General features: G+C 42.5%; 1 protein-coding gene across 1 annotated transcript in view; it reads left to right on the top strand.

Moving 5' to 3' along the window:
- Positions 1-616: 616 nt before the first annotated feature.
- The window catches only part of LOC145404268 (zwei Ig domain protein zig-8-like), a 108,865-nt gene continuing 95,927 nt past the window's right edge, over positions 617-13,554 (top strand). Inside the window, exons 1-3 of the mRNA XM_080275792.1 lie at positions 617-811; positions 10,518-10,707; positions 12,628-12,785. Coding sequence (XP_080131918.1) covers positions 617-811; positions 10,518-10,707; positions 12,628-12,785 — 543 coding nt within the window. The remainder of the gene's footprint in view (positions 812-10,517; positions 10,708-12,627; positions 12,786-13,554) is intronic.

The following is a 13,554-nucleotide window of genomic DNA, read 5'->3' on the forward strand; positions in this document are numbered from 1 at the left end:
CATAATGGTCAAAAAATGTAGATACCTCAAGATGTCAACATATCGGTCATGTGGGATATACTTACCGAATACTGGCGACGCAGCAATATAGTCCACAGGCCAGTAATCATGTATGTTATGTTTCCTAATGTGAGACATCAACATTGTCAAGCCTAGCCAAACAAGCATCTCACTAACACTCGTTGCAGTCCATTCCTTCATTTTCGCACTCTCTCTCATGTGCGAGGTTTCAGCCCAATTATAGCAGAAATCCCTGAAACTGTTCACTTCTTTCACAATGAACTCCATCACTACTGTTGTGATAAAAGCAAGGAAGAAGCTCTGTTGCAGGGAAATTCTGACTCCACACCTGCATTTATGTCATCAAAAACAGGTATTTCAGGCCTGAACCCCGTCCCTTCCTCCCACACAAAGGTTTCAAAACTACCAGTCCGTGGTTCCTTGCTTGCCTGCCATGCACGCGACATGCCCCGTGCCCTGCCACAACCCCTAGCATGGCAGTGTGGTGACGATTCTGCCGACTCACCACGAGATGAGGCAGGTGATGATGCTGGTGACAGTGATCGTGGTGGTGATGGTGTTGGTGAAAGGCGTCGGCGGGCATGTGCCTGCCAGCATGTACCTGCACCAATATATCCAGATGGGCCAGGTTGTGGTGAAGTGGCACGTGGTGAGGCAGTCTGGTGTGGCGCACCACATGGTGAGGCAGGCCGGTGTGATTAGGCCCGTAGTGATGCAGGCTGGCATGGTGAGGCCTGTAATGATGCAGGCCAGTGTGGTGAGACACATGGTGAGGCCTGAAGTGAGGCAGGTCAGCGTGGTGATGCAGGGGATGAGGCAGGCCAGCATGGTGAGGCATGTGGTGAGGCAGGTCAGCATGGTAAGGCACGTGATGAGGCCAGAAGTGAGGCAGGTCGGCGTGGTGATGCACGTGGTGAGGCCTGAAGTGAGGCAGGTCGGTGTGGTGATACACGTGGTGAGGCAGGTCGGCGTGGTGATGCACGTGGTGAGGCAGGTCGGCTTGGTGAGGCAGGTCAGCGTGGTGAGGCCTGGAGTGATGCAGGCCAGTGTGGTGATGCATGGGGTGATGATTGAAGTGATGCAGACAGTGTGGGTGAACATGGGTGATGGTGTATGGGTGGAAAATTCCACCCTACACCACTTTCCTGCCTGGCGGCTCAGCCTGTGGCCTTTTTCCCCCCCGCCAGCCTCCTTGCTTCCTTCGCTCTCTAACTCCCCCGCCATTTTCTCCACTGTGCGTATATCACCCTCTGCAGGATCATCAACTACATCTGATCCTTCATCACCAGAAAAGGCTGATGATCCTGCAGACGGAAAATGTTGCCACACAGTGGCGAATTCATGGTCACTCTCCTCCTCTGACTTGTATTTTTCCATACTCAAAATGGCTAAGTCTGGTTCTTCAAAGGAGGAGTCACTTTCCCCACTCACAATTGGCAATAATGGTACATCTAACTCCCTCCCTATTGCACCATTGCACCATCACTAAGGCCTTTCCTCCAAGGGCCTTTGGACTTCATAAGAGTGGAAGTCGGAGAGCGCGGGCGGTCAGCTGAGGGTCAGGACACAGGAATATCTTTACGCATAGGCCTATCCATCATGAAGGTATGCAGGCAACTGGAGCGTGACTGGTATGCGTGTGGGGGGATGCCAGCGGGTGCGGGTGGTGAAAATAATCAGCTAAGTATTCAAACAATGGCGCGAATTACTAGATCATGTATACATGACACCCGGACGGCCCCTGGAGGACATGTATACATGTCACCCGGACAGGATGGGTTAATCTGACGTTGCCATATGCCCTTCACCATTTATCTGTTTTCTTAACAACGGATAATCCCCTTGCCTGACCCTCAACTTCTCAACCAAGTTTAGTTTACTTCAGATCAAAACTATTTTTGTTACTTTGTGTCACAGACACACATAGGTTGAGCTTTTACCTTGGCCTGTGACCTTGATCTTTAACTGATTGTCCTTATAACTGAGTCCCTTGCACTTTTCTTACCCTACACCCATCAACCAAAATATGTTCCAAATCAGATCAAAACTGTTTAAGTTGACCTTGCTGTATGATCTTGGCCTTTGGTCCATTGTTCTCTGAAACAGCAAGTCAACATCTTGGACAGGTGAAATTATATGAAGAAAAAAATCAGAAACATCCCCCGGATACTAACCAGAATGGACCAATCTACTTGGAGAGCCTTAACCCATTTCATCACCAGGCCCCTGTATGGTTATCAGGTTTTCACTCAGCAAAGTAGGTACTGCCCTGAGGTAAAAGAAACTAAGTCCAGATAAAAGAAAATCTCTGTTGAACAAGAATGAATGCCGACAGAAGTTAGGAAAAAACACCCTTAGAGGACTTTGGAATATTTCACCACTGTCGAGTTTTATCCAATAAATCTAAGCAGTGGGTATTGTTTTACAACACCAAAAATGACCTGCTTATTATGATTTTATGTTAGTTTTCAGACAGTTTATGGTGGTAGCCAGAAAACACTGCAAAGTTCATTGATCATAGCTAACGGGTTGAAGTACTGGGCGGTGCAGCTCACAGGAAAGACCTTGCTAGCAGCCTGATTAATACCACCCAAATTACGTGCAAACATAATCTGGTTCATGTATGTAAACAAATATGTTTTCAAACTTAATCCAACTGTAATAAAAATGAGAGCGCAGATATTTTGTGATTTTAATTAGTTGATTTGGGGGCAGATCAGGGAGGGGTTCTTTCAATATGGTCCTTTATTAAAAAGTGGGGGTTAATAAATGATATTGGAGTGCATTACATGGTCAGTGAGGCACGCCATAATTTGAGAGGATTCCCATCCAGCGCTAATAACGAAGGAATCCAGCGCTGCCTGTGATTACTGGGTCCTATGCTCTTCCCAGAATTTTCATTAACTTCCAATTTTTTTTTACATCGTCATACTCCTTTCCTGTTCACAGTGCCGGTCGTTTAAATATGCAGAGGTGTTCCCTTTTGTTCGCAGATTTATCCCTCCTGTTTGCAGTTCTGTCCTTCCTGTTTACAATTGTCTTTCTTTTGGTTGCACTTTTGACATTACTGTTGTTTTCATTTACGGGTTTGCTCCTTTCTGTGTGCAGAGCCATCAGTCCTGTTTGCTGTGCTATTCCTTTCTGTTGGAATTTTTGGCAATCCCACTTGCAATGCACTTCTTTCTGCTCTCAGTGCCGACTTTTTTGCTTGCAGTTTTGTTTCTTTTTGTTAATATGTTAATTCGTCCTATTAACAATGTAGTTGTTTCTGTTTGCTGTCTCTTCTCTCTGTTCTTGGTGTACCAGCCGTTCCATAATGACTCTCCTTCCTTCTAGCAGCGTCATCTTTATTGGTCATAATGTCATCCTGTCAGGTTTATTTACTCTTTTATCTCTTCGTAGTTCCGTCCTTCGTGATTGCAGTATCATCCTTTCGGTTCGCAGTGTTGCAGTATGAAGATATGCTGTACTTTGTTTTACTGATCAGTACTCGATATGCAGTATGTGCATCAGGATGGTTGAATGTATAAAACAGCGTGTGTATGTTTTATATTATCAGATGACTAAAGTTGGAGCCATAGCTAAATCACTGACGACCTTACACAAAATATCATACCCTTCATTCCACACCCAATGCCACATCCCCAACACCACACTCCACACCACTCCACACCCTTCACATCAAACCCAACCCTACAATCAGTACTCAAACCACACTCGTCGCACCACGCTCAACACACAAATCACACTCCTCATACTACACCCTGCACTCCACACAACACCACTCAACATTTCTCACTACTCGCACCACATCACACCAATCCCTCATATCCTACCACACCATTCACACACACACACACACACACACACACACACACACACACACACACACACACACACACACACACACACACACACATTGCACCCATACTATTCCCACCAACATACCAGACCTGCACCCCTCACACCACATCACACTTCTCACTAATTACACCACACTCCACACCACACCACACCCCACAGTACACCACACTTCTCACACCACACCAAACCAGCACCCGTCACTTCACCCCACACCACACCATCCCCACCACACCCTGCTCAAAACTATCCCTCATACCACACCACACCTCCCTCCCAAACCATACCATACACTTCACACCATACACCAAACCACACCTCACACCATAACACACCCCTCACATCACACCCAACCTCACACCATACCACGCCTCATCCCTCACAACACACCACACCTCACACCACACCACACCACACCACATCACACCTCTCACATGTCACGACACCCCTCACATAACACCAAACTACACCTCACCAGAAAATAACACCACACCACATCAGTCGGTAGAGAGGTGGTCTGCAGTCCTACAGGACCTAGGTTCAAATCCCCGCTGGGGCAGGGAACAGTTTAGGGATTTGAAATTCATAAAAACAGAGTTTCCTTATCTACCAGTAGTCTCGCCGATATGTAAAAATATCCCCGCTAATACCAATACACAAGTCGTGTATGAGACAGCCCTAGCATGTATTCAGTACGGACGGTGGGTGTTAGCGCCGAAGTGGTGACATGTGGAGATGTATGGTATGTAGGAGGACTACTGGGCCTTGAGAGCAGGCAACCGGTGCCCAGAGTCGGACACATAAAAGAAAAAATCACACCGCTCACACCACACCAGACTACTTACACCACATCACACAGCTCACACCAGATCGCACCTCACGTCCATCACACTATACCATACCATGTCCAACATCACAATCCTCGTGCCATCATTCATACCATATCACACCCCTCTTCCATCACACAAATACCCTTGCCTCATATCCCACACTCCTCTCTGGGGAGGGCAGAAAGAGGAGTCACTCCCTTAAATAAAGCCTCTTCGAAATTACTAATGTCGGGGATGATGGGGGTAGGGGAGAGGAGAGGGAAGGGAGGGAAGCCGAGTAAATAGGGAAGCGTTGTAGATGGAGGGGGAACCAGACAGGAGAGGAAAGTACAGAACGTGGGGAGGAAGAGGAAGGGGAAACAGAGAAGAAAGGAGGAAGGGAATGGAGAAGAAGAGAGGCGGAGAGAAAAAGGAGTGAGTTGGTATGGATGTGACGATAGAACATACAGTAACTACTGTACAGAGAGAAGAGAAACGGTGGAGAGGAAGGGCAGATAGGGGTCAAGTAAATAGTAGGTGAAGAAGAGGGAGGGTAAAAAGCGAGGAGGAGACGATGGAAAGAAGAAAGAAACTGGTTGATGTAGATCTGACTTCATAACTGGAAATGTGTGTTTTCATCACTGTCAAGAAATCCTTCTCTTTTTTCTCCCTTCTCTCTTCCCCCCCCCCAACTCCTCTTCTCTACTGTTCTCTTTATTAATCTCTTCTTCTTGTCTTTACTGTTTCCCTACTATTTCCTTCCCATTTTCTTATCTTCCCCTCCTCTGCCCTTCTCGTTCTCTTATCACTCTCTCCTCTTGTTTTCCATCCTCTCTTCTTCCCCTCCTTCCTTTTCCTCTCATCTCCCCATTCGCTCCTTTCCTCTTCCCCCTTCTCTTCTCATTCATCCCAAACTCTATCCTTTTCTTCCTCTCTTTCCTACCTCTCATGCCCTTTACCTCTCACCACCTTTCGTCCTCCTCTTGCACTAAATTCCTTTCTACATATACAGGGCAAGGGGATTGAGAGAAAATGAGGGAACTAAAGGGAAGGAAAAATAGAGAAAGGGGAACGAACTAAAGAGAAAGAGATAAACCCGAACGTAAAAGAGAAACTGGAGAGAAAGAAAAGAGATGGAAAGATGTGCTAAGAACAGACAAAAACTCTAAAAGGAAATGAAATTATTAGGAAAAAAGGAGGAGGTAGAGAGAAGAGAAATGAGGAACTAAAAGGAACGTAGAAAGAAGACAGGAAGAAACTATGCGAAAATAAAGAAGGCACAAAGAACAGAGGAAGGTAAACGATTAAAGATGAGAGGAGGTAGAGAAAAGAGGGGTGAGGAAACTGACAAAAGGATTAGAGAGAGAGAGAGAGAGAGAGAGAGAGAGAGAGAGAGAGAGAGAGAGAGGTGCAGTAACCTGGTGGAGGTGGGGGCATTGTGTGAGTTAGTGTGGGTTATGAGTGTGATTGTGATAATTGGCTTCCACACCGTTTCCGATGCCACTCGTCCTACTTCGATGTTTTACTTCCTGTTTTTGATTAAATAATTAGCTGGACGTGTAACTATAATTTTCTGTTATCAGGCTTCTGTACTTCATAGTCTTTGATATTACTAAGCTTCTGCACTTCATGTCCTATGATGGTACTAGGTTTTTGTGCTTTATGCTCTTTGATGTTATCAGGTGTACGTGCTTTATGTTTTATGATACTTGGTTTCTATATGTTAAATTCTTTAATGTTATCAGGTTTCTGTACCTTATGTTTTTTTTAATGCTACTCTGCTTCTGTGCTTTATGCTCTTTGATGTTACTTGACTTTTGCACCCTATGTTCTGTGATGATACTAAGTTTTGTACTTTATGTCCTTTTGTATAGTGATTATCTAAAGAATTTCATTGCTCCTGATGTAACAGATAACATATATATAGCTGCTGTCTTTACCATTGTGTACCTTTGCATAATGGAACGGGTAACAGTGTAGGACTACATATTGTATTTACAAATCATAATAGATAGATAGATAAATAGATAGATAGAAGCAGGGAGTCAGATGATGAGAGGTGTGTCTGCGAGAATCGAGCAGTGCTAAACATGCTTACACATTCTGACGTGAGGAATGCTTGATAGGCACACGACAGCGTCTAGTGGGCATATACACACATACACACATGCTCACACACAGGCTGCGGGAACTTTCCATCCACAAGGAACACACGTGACACACCCCTGCTACACCAGAATTTAGGAAAGAGAGCTCAGACGGAGATTAACCACAGAACAGGCAAGAGAGAAGTAGACAGGCCTCAGAGGAGACAAGTGACGGGAGAAGGGCTTGGCAATTTGAGAGAGAGAGACAGATAGCGAGACAGGGAGGTAGCTACCCGGGACTTATACTTTGTTCCGTGTGAGAGACTTGTTAATATTTCCAAGACAAATAAAAATAGTCCCATACTATTCTTTACCTCTCCTGTCACTACATGACATTTGGTGGCAGCGGTGGGATACGAACCTCGTCTACGAATCAACATTAAATTCCTACAAAATATCAAGATTGAAAACAAGAATATCTCTCTCTCAACCAACAACACAACTGGCTCCTGACGCTTCTCTCCAACCAGCCCCCTCCGTCTCCCAGATCATCATGCTGATGCAGAGGTCAAGAGATCACACGACGCCTTGCAAGTAGTTTAACAAAATATTGATACAATATTGCAATTTCTACGACGACCCAGCAAATCTACGGACATTGTCTCCAAATTAAAAGCAAATTTCTACAAGAGCAAGCGAAACTCTACAAGATTAGCTTCAGTTCTACAGTGATTCCTACGAAAAACAGTCTACAACACAACTCTATAATCTTCACGTAACTTCAAGCAGCAACAAGAAGAATATAAAACAAAGTAAGTAAAGAAGAGGAAAAAGGACCACAAATACCTCGAGGAAGAACAACAAAACAAACGAAGAGTGAGACACGACTCATAACCACCAGACCTCACCCTCCTCTCTCTGCTACATCCACCCAACCCCCAACGCTTACGCAGGAGTGCAGAGGTCAATACACGCAGCAAAACACCAAGTCCATATTTACAACTCATCTTACTCACTCATCTTCACTCTAGTTACTCATCGCTACTCATTCACTCACCACAGCTACCAGTGTGGGAAGCCGACGTCACCATGTGCTGAGACGACAACACGCCAATCAACCCGTGAAAAACAACGCTATCACCACGTGCAACACCACTCACACCATTTCCCACCACGGTAAAAATTAGTGAGTTACATAGTTACTTCATTTATACAATACACAGTGATAGACAATAAGCTTCTGCACAAACATATAAAACGTACTGTATAGTTACAACTTAAATTCATATACCTACTTTAATTATCTTCATAATTCAATCATTAAATACTTGCACCAACAATAAATATTCTACACAGTATATATTCATTCATTTATTATAACATTTATTTACTACCAACGAGTGTTACCTTTTATACCTACATAAAATACGTGTTTCATACATACAACTATACATTATTACATCTACAAAGTAATAAAGAAAATATACCATCACAGTTACTCAGTGAGCGATTAAAAGAACTGTATTTAACATTTATTAATTAAAGCTACCTGGTGGAAACATATAAATTAAGTTACAAGGTAAACTAGAGAGAGAAAAAAAAAAATGGCCAACACAAATGCCGTTAGCAAGAGTGAACATCTTCAACACAATCGTGAAGACAAAGATTTCCACACAGTGCTGACACACATATTACTCACGATGGGTACAGGTGAACAACAAGTCAGTGTGTATAGTTAATACTGTATATAGTATATATATTTTTTATGTAAAATAACAAAATATGGGACTATATAATATCATTTTATAGTATCTGTGCAATATAAACTAAACTTTAAAAAAGTATCCCAAGGAAATTAGCCAGTAATTATGCAACCATGAACAACATGGAAAAAGCGTACACAAGCAAAGAGAAACAAACTATAGAAAACCAATACATACAAAAAAAAAAAAAAAAAGAAAAGAAAAGAAAGAAAGAAAAGAAAGAAAGAAAAAAGAGAAATAGAGTAAGATCACATAACAAACAAATGAAAATAAGTGTAAGTGTTACTACATATGCCAAAATACCACATAAACTACAAACAAAAAAGCAAATTGTTGTCTCCACAAACAAGTGGCATGACACATCATCACTATCATCGACCGCAGCATATGTTAGGACTGCAGTTATTACAATTATGTTACTCCATATTACAATTATGTAACTACAATCGATATGTAACAATTATGTAACGACAAACGATTGCATTATGTTACACTAACTACAATTATGTACTTACAAACGATATGTAACAATTATGTAACGACAAACGATTGCATTATGTTACACTTTGACAATTATGTAACAGTTGCATTAACAAGATGTAACTTTTATGTAACTTTAACTACAATTATGTACCTACAAACGATATGTAACAATTATGTAACGACAAAACAGTTGCATTAACAAGATGTAACTTTTATGTAACTTTAACTACAATTATAAGGCCAAGACACTTATGTAAGAGTTGCATTAACAAATGTAACTACAATTATAAGGCCAACACAATTATGCATTAACACAATATTTTGTATCAATTCATAAAATGTTACAATTATGTAGTACCACAATGTTAGTACAATATTATAAGTCATTCAATTATAGCACAATTCTGTATTACCAGTATCATCATACAAGTTAGGTGAAATATTAGACATTACTAAAGTGATAACTCAAATATGTAATGTATAACCTAGCAGTATTACCATTGCACAATTATATGCGTACGTCTGTTGTACATGCACGTCTTACAAAGTGTTATACAACAACCATTGCATTTATTCAAATATGTATACAACTTGTTTAAAATGTAATATTACTGAATAATCACTATTTACTATGAATATTATATGTATACAATATTCATACAATTATGTTACTTTTACATTATTATGTATTTCACTTAATTAGCTTATAAGTTCATTATAATGTGTATATAATATATATTAATATGTTAGGACTATTAAATGTCGATGGTACGCCATTTTCGCGCGGCCGAGCAGATGTAGGACTACATATTGTATTTACAAATCATAATAGATAGATAGATAAATAGATAGATAGATAGAAGCAGGGAGTCAGATGATGAGAGGTGTTGTGTCTGCGAGAATCGAGCAGTGCTAAACATGCATACACACTCTGACGCAAGGAATGCTTGATAGGCACACGACAGCGTCTAGTGGCCATATACACACATGCACACATGCTCACACACAGGCTGCGGGAACTTTCCATCCACGAGGAACACACGTGACACACCCCTGCTACACCAGAATTTAGGAAAGAGAGCTCAGACGGAGATTAGCCACAGAACAGGCAAGAGAGAAGTAGACAGGCCTCAGAGGAGACAGGTGACGGGAGAAGGGCTTGGCAATTTGAGAGAGAGAGACAGATAGCGAGACAGGGAGGTAGCTACCCGGGACTTATACTTTGTTCCGTGTGAGAGACTTGTTAATATTTCCAAGACAAATAAAAATAGTCCCATACTATTCTTTACCTCTCCTGTCACTACATGACAACAGAAGAGAATATGGTGCCCACAATGTAGCCTGCTTGTTGCGAGTGGTAGGAAAGTTGTACAATTGACAATTGGCTGAGATGGTGAAATCTTTCATATAAAGGTTTGTGAGCGAGAAACAGGAGAGATTCAGTGGGAGGATGTTATGCTCCGATAATTGCGGTGGGAAGTATTATACTTAAGTCTCGGAAAGATTTAGGGAGGGCAGGGGATGTGTTGATCAGATATTTGCATGAAGATGTACTGTACGACAAAGATGTTCTAGGAAGCAGAAGGAAGTTGCTGGATCGAATAAAGCAACAAGCATCGCCGGAGGTACGAATGAGTATATGGAGTACACGGCAGATCAGTTTAGTGTTTGGTTGTACTGAGGGTGAGTAACAGACACTAGCCTCACCATACCACCTCCTTGTCTATAGTGGTTATATGGGAAATGTGGGCATTAATTTAGAATATGGTGTTTTGGCATGACGTTAATATGTGCGGCATGTGAGATGTTAGTGTGTGATTGTATTGAGAGTCAGTAGGAGACCCTAGCCTCACCATATCACCTCCCTACATACAGCAACTATATGGGAGTTCAGGACATATTCAAAATATGGTGTTCTGGTTTGGTGTTAGTATGTGATGTGCCTGAGAAGTTAGTGTCTGACTGTACAGAGGGGCAATAGGAGAGTTCTGGTATGGTGTGAATATGATGTGTTTGTAGAACTGGCAACTACTGATCAATTGAGAGTCAGTAGGAGACCCTAGCCTCACCATATCACCTCCCTACATACAGCAACTATATGGGAGTTCAGGACATATTCAAAATATGGTGTTCTGGTTTGGTGTTAGTATGTGATGTGCCTGAGAAGTTAGTGTCTGACTGTACAGAGGGGCAATAGGAGAGTTCTGGTATGGTGTGAATATGATGTGTTTGTAGAACTGGCAACTACTGATCACCTCATTTTAAAAATAACCTAGCTATATCCTGCTGTGTGTGTGTGTGTGTGTGTGTGTGTGTGTGTGTGTGTGTGTGTGTGTGTGTCCGACTCCGGGCATAGGCTTCACAGCCTGCTCCCAAGACCCAGTAGTCCTCCTATATACCATACACCTCTACATGTCACCACCGCGGCGCTAACACCCACCGCCCACATTGAATACATGCTAGGGTTGTCTCATACAACACTGGTGTATTGGTATTAGCGTGGGTATTGTTACATATCGGCGGGTCTTCTGGTAGATCAGTAAAGTCTGATTTTATGAAATTCAAATCCTTAAACTGTTTCCTGCCCCAGCGGGGATTTGAACCTTGTTCCGGTAGGACTGCAGGCCACCTCTACCAGTTGAGCCACCGCCTCCCCCGAGTATGTGTGTGTGTGTGTGTGTGTGTGTGTGTAAACTTGGAAGTCATCCTTTTGATGTAGAGTGGTAGGTGGCTGGGTGCTGTGGACGGATGGGCCGGTTTTGTGGTGGGATGGGTGGGTGGGTTGGTTTTTTGATGGGGTGGGTGGGTGGATGTGTCATTTCACGGAGGACAAGGCAGGAGCTGGACTTATTGCAATGCGTGAGTGAGCAGGTGTATGGGTTGGTGGGTAAGTGGACAGAGGAAAATATGGTAGTTGGGATATACGTCCAGAAGATGAATAGGTCCATCATTGGAATAAATCCATGCGGGGAAAAAAAAAATCATGGGAGAATACATCCTTGGGTGAAAAAGGAAGAAGTGGAACATTGATCTAACGGATTGAAAAAAAAAAAAAAAAAGGAAAATGGAAGAGTATTAGTTCACGTTGAAATTTTGTGTTTTCCAGGTGTGAAAAAATATATCCACGGGGATATAAGGGAAAAATAGCTCCATGGGAAAATATAGGTCATTAAAGGGAAAAGAGGCCCATGGGAAAAATTCGTCCAAGGGAAAAATAGCAGCGTGGAGAAAATAGGTTCGTGGGGAAAAAATGAAGCGGGAGATAACCCCTGGGAGTGTAGCTGGAGAGGTGATTGTGTACTAGTTTTCTCTAGACTAACCTCACTTCTTTGTTCCCGTAGCTGTCGTGATTCCACGTGAAAACGCTTCATATTCAGCACACTAATCTCATTCTCTTTCTATTCAGATATCATATTCTGCCATTTAGTCTAATTCTCACCTTTATCTTTTCCCTTCTATTCCTGTTTATCTTATATTTTCTCCTTCTCTCCCCTGTGTCTAAGCTCTCCATCCCTTTCTACATCATCTTCACCTTTCCAGCAAAATCTTATCTACAGTACATCGCTCTTATCCTTACTAATCCTGCTTTCTCTTCTTCCACAGCCGTGGTGACGTGTACGCGGGGCGAGGGTCTTATCCCACCGCCGCCACTCGTCACAGACCAGCCCTACTTCGACTCCTCCATGCTGACCAACCAGACTGCGCATGTGGGCAGACAGGCAGAGCTTCATTGCAGGGTTCACTCCATCGGCAACAGAACGGTAATGGGAACTGAAATTGTTATCTTTTTCTGTGTTTTTTCCATTTTTTAGTTTAGTTTCTGCCTCCTCTTGTTCCTCACTTCATTTTCATTGGTAACTGAAGGGTAGGAGGAACTGGAATTATAACCTTTTCTTTTTTTCTTTTTTTCCTTTATAGTGTCTGCCTCTCGCTGCTCCCCTCCTCATTTACATCCGCGGCAGAACGGTATGAGGAACTTGAATTCTGCCTTTATTTCTTTTTCCTTCATGTGTTTGTTTTGCGTCTCATTTTGCCGTTTACTGAGCATTAAAAGGAACTGGATTTTTTCTGGTATTTTTTCTCGTGTTTGTTTTTATCTTCATCTATAACAGAACGGTAAGAGGAATTGGAATTTTGTCTTTCTTCTGTGTGTGTGTGTGTGTGTGTGTGTGTGTGTGTGTGTGTGTGTGTGTGTGTTCCTTTGTTTGCCTTTGCTTTTCCTTGTCTATTTCTTCATTTTCATTTTGTCGGTCTCTTTATTTCTCACTGTCTTGTAATTCTTGTCTTTAGTTCTCTATGTCCGTCTCACTGTTTATATTTCTCTGTAAGATGCGCACGACTGTCAACAGAACTTTATTATTTATATATTATTTTCATGTGTGACCCTGATTTTCTTTGTCCGAGTCTCATTCCCTTTGTCAGTCGGTCTACCAGTCTCTGTCCTTATCTCTCACTGCGGATTGTTCGTTATGAGCAACGGACCGATGAGAGGACGTAGACTCTCTCTCTCTCTCTCTCTCTCTCTCTGCC

The sequence above is a fragment of the Coenobita brevimanus genome, chromosome 7 (assembly GCF_032717465.1).
Source record: "Coenobita brevimanus isolate Jiangsu-jjx chromosome 7, ASM3271746v2, whole genome shotgun sequence".
In the NCBI taxonomy this organism is placed as follows: Eukaryota; Metazoa; Arthropoda; class Malacostraca; order Decapoda; family Coenobitidae; genus Coenobita; species Coenobita brevimanus.